We start from the raw sequence: 9,980 nt of genomic DNA, 5'->3' as shown, positions 1-9,980 counted from the left end.
TTACATACGAACATTTATTAAAAAAAATACTCGAAATTATTCTCCCAAATGAAGGAACTTATTCCTTTATCCACATATAAAAAATAATGAGCGTATATGCAAATAGCATTATGTTTTTATCAGATTAACGAAACATTATATACGTACTAGCTGAGATAGATGAAATATATTGTTTTGTTCCATAAATTAATAGCCACCTTTAAGGATTTACTCAATCCGTCTCAAATTATCTGTCTTATTTGACTTTTTATGATCAAATTGACCCAACTTTGACCATAAATAAAAACTCATTATTTCAATATTTTGAAAAACTGAAAATTGCATATTAAAGTATATTAAATGTACTTTTTAGTGATATATTCTTATACATATTTTCAATTATATACTATATGAAAATTTCAGTCAAAATTGAGTCAGTTTGACTGCAAAAAATCAAACATGACAGATAAATTGAGACGGAAGGAGTAAGAAGTTTATAGGAGTGTATTCAATTCCAATTTTAGAGAACCTTTTATTGATTTTGAATGATAGTTGCTGATTTTAATTGTACACGGATTTTAGCGAACTTATTGAATAAATATCGTAGAATTTTGTTGATTCGAGTAGTGATTTCTACAAATCCATCAAAATCTTTTGGTAACATTTTTGAAAACATAAAATGCACGTCCATCAAAATCTACTATTTATAAAATACAAAAAAAATCATGGCCTTTTGAATATCACCAAATTTAAATAAATAAAATTTATAAAAAAAGAATAAAATTTAGTAATAATTTAATGTGATTATAAACAAGTCCGAGTTTAAACTCGGATGAAGTCCGGGTTTTCGAGTTTCAATCCGACTTTAGTTGAGTTCTACACATACTCAGTTGCTCGTTTAAGCAAACGATCTCGTACTTATATTCGAACTTGGCTCGTATACGAACTCGAGCCGAGCCAAATAAATAACTTAAAGCACGAGAAACTCCGCTCAAATTACGAGCTCTACCCTGGCTAGACCAGGCAATTCGTTCGTGTCGTATACTTTCGTGTCGTGTATTTTCGTGTTTCGTGTACCTGAAGGCTAAACACAAAACCGACATGTTTAGCGTTCGTGTACATTCGTGTTTGTGTACTTTCGTTTCGTGTCGTTTCGTGTCGTTTCGTGTCGTGTATGTCGTGTTAATTGAATATTAATATATATTAAATATAATATTAATATAAATTAAAATATAAGATTTTTAGGTTAAAAAATTATAAAATATATGAAAAATATATATTTAGATCTCATATCTATACAATATAATGAAATCAAATAATATTTTAAAAATAAATATGCATACATTTATTATAATTCTACATATATTCATAAAAAATATTAAAATTTAATTATAATATTTATTTATGTCGTATACTTCGTATCGTGTCGTGTACTTGAAGTTTAAAAACAAAACCGACACTAAATCTCGACCGTGTACTTTCGTATTCGTGTACTTTCGTGTCGTGTACTAAAAATGTAAACACAAACACTAAATTGTCGTGTCGTTTCGTGTCGTGTAAGTTGTGTCGTGTCCAAAATTGCCGGTCTAACCCTGGCTAATGTTGATTGTTCTTCAGTGGTTCGAGTCCTTAAACTATTTTTTGTCCTGCAATTCAAAGCATGTTATCAGATAATGAAACAATTTATTCGGCGTACATTTTGTCGTATGTACGTTCTGTATATGCATGGACCAAATATTTCCAATATTTACACAGTATGGTACTTTGAATTCTATGGCCACCTGAGTTGATTGACGAGATCTCGTAAAGTAAAAATTCGTATATATTCATATTCCCCCCTTGTGGGACTTTAAAAAACATATTATTATGCCTTCTGTCTATCTTCCCTCTTTCATTATTTACTCCCTTAATCCTCCACCATCACCACTATACCCTAAGCATAAATCCCCTTGTTTGCTTCTCCTTTAAGCCATCTCATTAATCTCTACTCATTTTTTTAACCATTAAGTTGTATACATTAATTAAATATTAGCGGGGTCCACTTAATCTACTGTCGTCTTAACTTTAAATTTTTTCGGTGATCACTTGATCTACTACTTCATATCTTTTCGGTGATCACTTGATCTACTGTTGTTATCCTTGATATCTTTGCTTCAAATTTTCGAGAGTTTGAATCTTATTAGAAACAAGATGTGTACGAGAATATATGATTTTTTTTAAAAAAAAGTGATTCATGTGAATAATATATATTCCCTCCGTCCCTCCCAATTGTTATCATTTCTGGGAGAGTGTCCGGCACACATTTTAAGATGAATAAAAAATATAGTTTTATAACTTTTTTAAAAAATTTTATTTGTCTGATTAAAAATAGAATGTTTAAATTTTTATTCAGAAAAATAATTTTTTTTAAAAAAAATTATAGAACTATACTTTTTCTTCATCTTAAAATACGTGTCGGACACTCTCTCAGAAACGATAACAATTGGGAGGGATGGAGGGAGTAGTTGAATATCATTCGAGAATTTATTTTTTTTTTTTAAATCTCGAATATTAAAATATAATCATCTGATTTAACGAACGATCCATCTAAGTTCCGTCGACATTTTGGGAGATTCGGTAACTTAAAATTTAAATAGTTTCTTAAATATTCATTTCTTTATTTACTTATTACAACTTCTATTGATCCCTAATCGAAATACACATCTTAAGTTATTCTTATCCACTCTAACATGTTTATAAATATTCATGTTCCTTAAGTTCATTATGTTTACCAAAAACCTCATAACCAAACCATGAAGTACAGCCATGAGATCATCTCTCACTTTAGCCACCCTCAACACAAGCTCAAATTCGAGTACACAGAAGTCCCCTTCAAGTGTGATGGCTGCAAAGAAGTCGGAATCGGCTCGAAATACAAATGCAGCACCTGTGACTATGATCTTCACATGCACTGTGCCATCCCTTCTGCATCAATAATCCACCCTTTTTACACCAAGTGTTCGTTCCACTTCATGGCACGTCCGCCTGGCCTCGTGGCACGTTACTGCAATGCGTGTCAGAAGGATGTCTCGGGGTTCGTTTATCACTGCAATTCGTGTGGATTTGATCTGCATCCGTGCTGTGCAAAGCTGCCTATGATGCTGGATGATGGAGAAGTGAAGCTTTATTTGTATAGGAAGGTGAGCTCTGCGTGTCATAAGTGTGGGAGGAAAGGAAGGAGCTGGAGTTATAGGTCAACATGCAAGAAGTATAATTTGCATGTGGCTTGTGTCAAGGAGATGCTTGTGGAGACTTGGCATGACTTGTACTTTGGAGGCGGGATCAGGGGTGGAGGCGGATCTACTAAGGGGCACGGGGAGACAGGTGTCCCGTTTAATAAAAAGATAAATAGCGGAAATTATGAGTATTATGGTGAAAAGGATGTTAAGTGTGATGGTAAAAGTGGGATTAACAATAATTGTAGGAAGTTGGAGACAAGAATTCCAAGTTTGAAGGGGACATTGCAGAATCATCACAAGAAAAGTAAAGGGAAAGTAAAGAAATGTTGTGAGATGGCTGGATTGGCTTTGCAGTTTGTTATATCTGCAGTTCTTGGAGATCCTACTTCTCTTATTGCCGGGGTTGTTGGTTCTATGATGTCCAAGTAGTGGCAAGAGATTAAACCGTCTAACGACGTTCTTAACTCAGCTCACGTGTGTGCTTAACGGAAAAAAGTAATTAAGTATGGTAATTACAAAGTATTAATTCATAAAAAGATAATGAAAGTGTTGGATTAGTGTATATTAATCACTTATCTGTATTTGATCAATGATCTAAGAATATATTCCTTTGAATTGGTGGCTAACAATTTCTTGAATATATTCTTCATATTCTCATTTTGATTTTCATGTAGTTTAGTTCCACAATTTGATAATTCTATGTGTGATGTTGAGGAGTTCGAGATCTGTTCAAGAATTTTGGTAATATAAATTGTCATCATGCCCGGGCGAGTTCGTGTTGATCATTCATCGAATCACTTCTCCCCATCAACCCCGACCCCAACTTACGCGCACCTCGACTTATCTTATTCGGCAGAGAGCTAGGATAACATCTTACCATCGTCACCACCGTGACCACCTACTTAAGAATACAGTTGAACTATCGGAAGGGTGTTGTCATATTGTTTATCGTTAGTTTTTATTGTAATGGCTTGGTTTTATTAGTGTTCGGACTAAAATATGAGTACTAAATGTTGAGAAATTGTACATCCCCTCAGCAGCCTCCCTTCTTTCATCTTCTTTGTTAAGCTTCCACTGGTTTTCTCCAATAGAAAGCCCCAACTCCTTCATTCTCTGTTATTCTCGTTTATTTTCTTTCAATAAAACCCAATTTTTTGGGTGTTTATGTGTCTCTCCTTTTGGAGTGTGTGTTTTGTCTCTACTTTTGGAGTGTGTGTTTTGTCTCTACTTTTGGAGTGTTTGTTATGTTTTTATTTAGTCAAGCTTGGGTTTATCTGGTAATGGATCTGTTGAGGACGAATTTATTGATATTTTTGGTGATCTGCAAAGCCTGCATCGGATCTGGGACGGTGGTGATTATTGCAAGAGCTCACCTTTTACAACTAAAGATTGTTCATCTTTCATGGGTTTATACTTTCGGCATGTTTATAGCTGATATCCGGCATGTAGATAGCTGGGGTGCCTTCGGCATGTCTATAGCTGGTGTTCGACATGTAGATAGCTGGGGTGTCGCTTCTCCAATCTCATTTTATGCGATCGATTGGTGTTTCTGAACACTGTGCTAACCATAATTTTTATGTGATATGGTCAATTGCGATGTTGCTATTTTCAGGGATTCTGCTGCAATTTGGATCGCTTGGGATGTCTTTGATTTCGTTTTTAATTTCAAGAATTTTTAAATTATATGTGTTAAACGATCAGGAAACAAATTATCTAATTATTTTTAGTATGTTATTTGTTTTATCACCTGGTTGTATCGACAATTGTGGGTTTGTCACGACTGTACTATATTAAATTTAATCAGAACTTTCTGCGTTTGTCAAAAAAAAATGTTGAGAAATTGTAGATCTGATCAAAATTGGTGGCAAATTATTATTTTCATCAACAACAAACTTTGTGATTTGTGCGCAGTCCGAAATCATTGGGTCGTCTGAATTTGGGTTAGTAGATTGATGTGATGATGGGCTCGTAGTGTGGATTGGGCCTGTCACTATTAAATCGGAAAATCGTCAAAATATATCCGTTTAACAAATTTTAAATAAAATAAAATTATATCAAATCCTTTTCAAAATATTTATAATTTTTTTAAATATCCAAAAGTTTATAAAGATAATTAAAATATTTATATCAAGATATACTCAGACCTAAGTTTTTATCAATGAATATTTTATACAACTTTAAATAAAAAAAATTGTATAAAAGCTAATTAATTAACTAATGCAGGATTTTTCCAGTTATGGAGAATTCCGTATGTTAGACCTGTATAATATTAGAACTAACAAATCATTGGTGTCTGTGTAATTTCTTCTCGTATTTTTCAAATTTATCGAACTGCACAATTATTTTGGGACAGAGAAATATGATAATTAAATAAAATTAGTTAGTTAATATAAATTTAATTAGTTAATTAAAGCAAGGGAGCATTACACTAACATCGATAATTAAATAAAATTAATGACCAAATATTAATGTTTAATTAGAAATTAAATTATTTTGATTTTAATTACTACATATTAGAATCCACTTCTGATAAGAATAGTCATCAATTAATTACTTCTCCTAGTAATAGGATTCAACTGGGGCTTATATAAACCACAACCTTTACATCGTCGTTATACCTAGTGCATATTTACCGTGGAACGCTGCCGAGCAAAGCATTACAAGGTACGAATTTTTCTAATTAGAGTCGAACTCTTGACTTCTCGCAACTTGTTTCTACCTATCACCCTGCATCATACATATTAATATAAGATTGTCCGTTGATTATGTGTTGACTGTTTTTCTTGTTCTTGAAGTAGTCTAACGTGTTCTCTCTTTTAGTTTTTGTTTGTTTCGTAAGTTTTATTTAGTTGCAAATCACTCGAATAAGATTTATCCCCGATTATATTTCGAGGCATGTTTTTAGTTTGCTGTATTGTTTGTTACATATATATTCGTATTATAACTCGCTCGTACGATTTTCACTCTGATAAAATTTACGATATAGTCGTTCTATTCTAATTCGATCCCACTTATAATTTACATATATTCTCATTATAGTATTGATTTGAATTCGATGCACAAGGTGCGATAATCACTTTTGATCAAATTTACGATCCATTAAGAGATTATTATACTTCTACTGCTAATAATCAAAATATTGGGATCTGCTGTTCTGTATCTCTGTTTCTGTCTTTTGCTTAGTTATAATGTATGATTCAGTTATATTTATATCAAATCTTTGTCACTAATTGCAGATAACATTGTTCATTGTAAATGGCTGCACTACCAAAAAACTCGATTTACGCAGAAGACAGCAAAATCAATGGTAGCAATGGCATAAAGAAGCCCGGGACAATGAATTATCAATGGCGGCCTGCAACAAAGAACAATGTGGATCAGTTTACAGAAAGGGGCCTCGAAAGTACATTAGTTCCAGCACTGCAAATTAGCGCTGCCACGGTTAGGTCACTACCACCTCTGCACCCGACCTCTGCAAAGAAAATCAGTCAAAATGGATTACAAGCTGCAAAAGCTAACATTAAGCAGCTTACCAACTTAAACACAACAATGCAGCAGGATAAAGAAGCACCGAGAACTTTGATTATTCTTGACGATGCAAGAAACGTGCCTCCACTAGGTGTTGCTGCAGGTACTGCAGCTGATCACATAGGAAAGCTAGCAGAGAAGATGCATGATGATGGTGATAAAATATGGTTGCCACAGATGGATGACATAGAAGTAGTTTTGCCTATGAATCAAAGTTCTTCTAGTGCAGCAACGTCGACAACAGACCATAAGGTGAAGATCACTGACGAGATGTTGAAGACAGAAGAATATATAAATTCTGCCCTCTATGGCCCGAGGAAAACTAAAAGATTGCCAGTCTTCGAAGAGATATGTCCCTCCAGTTTATTCTCAGACACAGAAAACTCCCATTAGCCGAATGCTTATATAATTATACAGGTAATGACTTAGTTGCAATAGATAATACTAGTATACATGTTTTGATAGTATCAGTTATTCTTCTTCTTCTTTTTTGCGCTGCTGAATTGTATTAGTTAAGTACTGCTAAAGATTTAGTAGGCTACCCCTCACAAATAGAATGATCAGATACCTTAATAAGCACAGTAGAGTCTACCTCTGCTGCATTTTCTTGTATTTTTTGTTTAATTTGCGAGTTTTCTCATGAATTCCAAAACTTCAAAGGCCACAGAATCCTGCTGCTCTGTGAAAGATTATACTTTAACCTCTTGCTCAGCCCCCTCCCCTCCCCCTTTTTCACGCCATAGAGTAAACAATGAGAATCAATGAGATTACTCGCAATTTTCTTAGTCCTACAAGCATATTAAGAAACTGTACCATAAGCAAACCAGCCGATGTGATGAATGTTCTGAGAATCATCACATCTTTATGAAGTACTACAACAGCAACACTTTTAGGTTCAGTTACAGCTTTCATCAGGTAGTTTAGTAATAGAAGGTAATAGAACCTATGTGAAACAAATTACAAGAAACTAGAAAGGCCTTCCTATTTAACAGTAAAATGCGGAAAATGGAACATGCATAAAAAGTCAAAATATACTTCTGGTAGACAAGCTACATTTATGATTCGGTATCTAAGTTATGAGTACATCTTACGAAAAAAGATCCCTGTCATTATATTGACGATGAAGGTGAAGGTGCCCTTTGCTTCATAGTTATGACCAACTGATCATAAGCTTCTCCCCAAGCATTCTTCATCTCTGGTGACCACATGTCTGGAACTGCTTCCTTAATTGTTTCCAGCAATGCAAACTTTGTAACCTGTATGCATTAATGAAATATCATCACCTTCATTCAATTAAGCACAGCTTCCTTTTTTTGCTGAATTCCTTCATACATCTTTATTTATAAGAAGAAAGTAACAAGTAATTATCACCTCAAAATGTTCATCAACAACCCCAACCCTGGAATGAGTAGCCCCCATATCGTCCAGAGTTGATTCCTTAACGGTAACTTTCCCAGCCTTGCGAAGTTGTACTGCTGTTTCACAGGTCTGCAAATGTGCGCGTGTTAGTATTAATCAGTGGTTATTGTAATAAAAATTAAAATCTGTGTCCAGAAAATTAGTCTGCAGCATATGATTTTACAGACATACACCTGTCATTGCATGATACTCGGATAGAGTACCATAACCTGACCGACAGTGCTGTCTGGGATAGGTTCTGATTACTTAAACAGGATGTCCATTAGTATACTCTCTAAATTCTTGAAACCAATACTATTATATATATTTTGTTCATCTGCAAGAACGCGCTATGAACTAATTGATTATCGTCTAGCTCATAGAACGAGCCCTGCCTATCACATAGCATGATCTTTGCCTGGCTGCAGTGCAGTATTTGCAGGCATTTACTGATTGTAAATTGAGTAATTGATATGATATACATAAAACATTTAATACAATTGTCTTGAAGATTAACTGACCATTACAAAGACAGTCATAGCATGAGGTTTGAGTTTTGTATTCTGCTCCAGAGGAACGTCCGAGTCCTTCAAAAAACTGAACATCTTTTTTGCAGTTGGGGCAATCTCGAATATCCTGCAAAATTTGACCAACACTAATGACATTAATTCTATAACAAGTTCAATGTTTGTGAAGTAAATCATTAATTCAACACTAATGAAGAGGTAATGTGCATTGTGCTACTCCATACAATGTGAGGTAATTTTACTCTTTTTCGCAAACAGGTGGGCTTAAAATGCATAAAACAACCACTTTCCTAATGTGTTATTTAGGTCATTGTTTCAAGAAAATATTCACACACAAGTATTTACACATGTTCACACACAAGCCGGGGGGTCTTTTGGGAAAGAGCCTCTTCGTTCTTCTGAATGAGGGGAAGGCTGCGTACATCATACCCTCCCTAGACCCTGCTTTTACGGGATATACGTGGTACGTTTGGTTTGGTTTGGTTTTGCAAGAAAATATGTAAAGGAGAGAATGGTTACTTTAGAAAGAACTTAAGCCCTAGTTCTGCTGCATCTTTCTTCATGACATTCCATGACTTAACAACCAGAGCTTCCTGCTCCTCTGTAAAAGCTTTAACTTCGAAACTTTCTCTCTTCTTGATACCTTGAAAATAAAAGCTGATTAACATACATTGACCAAACAAATCAAACTGTACAAGAAGAAAGAAACTGTAAAATTATGAGATTACTTGTGATCATTCTCTGAGTTCTAGAAACAAGCCTACAGCCAGATCCATCCCTTCTAGCCCACGAAAAGCCTGCGAGATCATCAACTCCTCCAGATTTTACCGCCCGAACATTGTCGAAAGAATTCGAAAGTCCCCGTGTACTGGTTCCTGCTATAAGTATCATTAGATCAAAGAAAATGAAACAAGAAAACATAAATATACCCAACACCTTAGGTGCAGTGATATCTTGCTCGCTCCTTTTACGAGATGTCGAGAGTTTGCATCTTGTTAACGATAGATGTGCGAATGTGTTTAACTAGGAAAAAAATGCAGAGATAGAGAAAACCAATCACTAACCATTGGAGATGAGCAGAGAAATATCTGAAGCAAGAGTTTTGGTATTCAGATTCATTGCAAAAGACAGAGGATTATTCTAATGAAGGTGTTTAAAAATATATTAGAATGAAAGTTGTAAAAATACAAACAGTAATGCAACACAAATATAAAGTAAGAAGATTGGTCTTTAAGGTTGCCCAAAGGCCAACCAACAAATACATGCATTGTACTAAAGTAGTTAATTTTGGTCAAAAACTATAATATCCCGCGAGTTCATTCTTTACCAC

At 34.4% G+C, this 9,980-nt stretch overlaps 2 protein-coding genes across 4 annotated transcripts; one reads left to right on the top strand and one right to left on the bottom strand.

Moving 5' to 3' along the window:
- Window positions 1-2,668: 2,668 nt before the first annotated feature.
- Window positions 2,669-3,854, top strand: LOC141682635 (protein VACUOLELESS GAMETOPHYTES-like). The gene has a single exon (XM_074487340.1). It carries the CDS (start codon window positions 2,772-2,774, stop codon window positions 3,624-3,626), a length of 855 nt encoding a protein of 284 aa, XP_074343441.1. The 5' UTR covers window positions 2,669-2,771; the 3' UTR covers window positions 3,627-3,854.
- Window positions 3,855-6,489: 2,635 nt separating this feature from the next.
- LOC141684649 (anaerobic nitrite reductase HB1-like) lies at window positions 6,490-9,872 on the bottom strand. Of its 3 annotated transcripts, XM_074489723.1 has the most exons (7): window positions 9,715-9,865; window positions 9,379-9,528; window positions 9,170-9,293; window positions 8,645-8,759; window positions 8,097-8,213; window positions 7,817-7,981; window positions 6,490-6,669 (listed from the first exon to the last, which is right to left on the bottom strand). In XM_074489723.1, exons 1-6 carry the CDS (start codon window positions 9,767-9,769, stop codon window positions 7,835-7,837), a joined length of 708 nt encoding a protein of 235 aa, XP_074345824.1. In that variant the 5' UTR covers window positions 9,770-9,865; the 3' UTR covers window positions 6,490-6,669; window positions 7,817-7,834. The 3 variants fall into 3 exon arrangements, with proteins under 3 accessions (XP_074345824.1, XP_074345825.1, XP_074345823.1); XM_074489724.1 differs by lacking the exon at window positions 6,490-6,669 and having other exon boundaries at window positions 7,739-7,981; window positions 9,379-9,525; window positions 9,715-9,872; XM_074489722.1 differs by lacking the exon at window positions 6,490-6,669 and having other exon boundaries at window positions 7,739-7,981.
- Between the last annotated feature and the right edge of the window lie 108 nt (window positions 9,873-9,980).

The sequence above is a fragment of the Apium graveolens genome, chromosome 9 (genome assembly GCF_009905375.1).
Source record: "Apium graveolens cultivar Ventura chromosome 9, ASM990537v1, whole genome shotgun sequence".
Taxonomy (NCBI): Eukaryota; Viridiplantae; Streptophyta; class Magnoliopsida; order Apiales; family Apiaceae; genus Apium; species Apium graveolens.
This window is presented reverse-complemented; position numbering and strand designations above follow the sequence as displayed.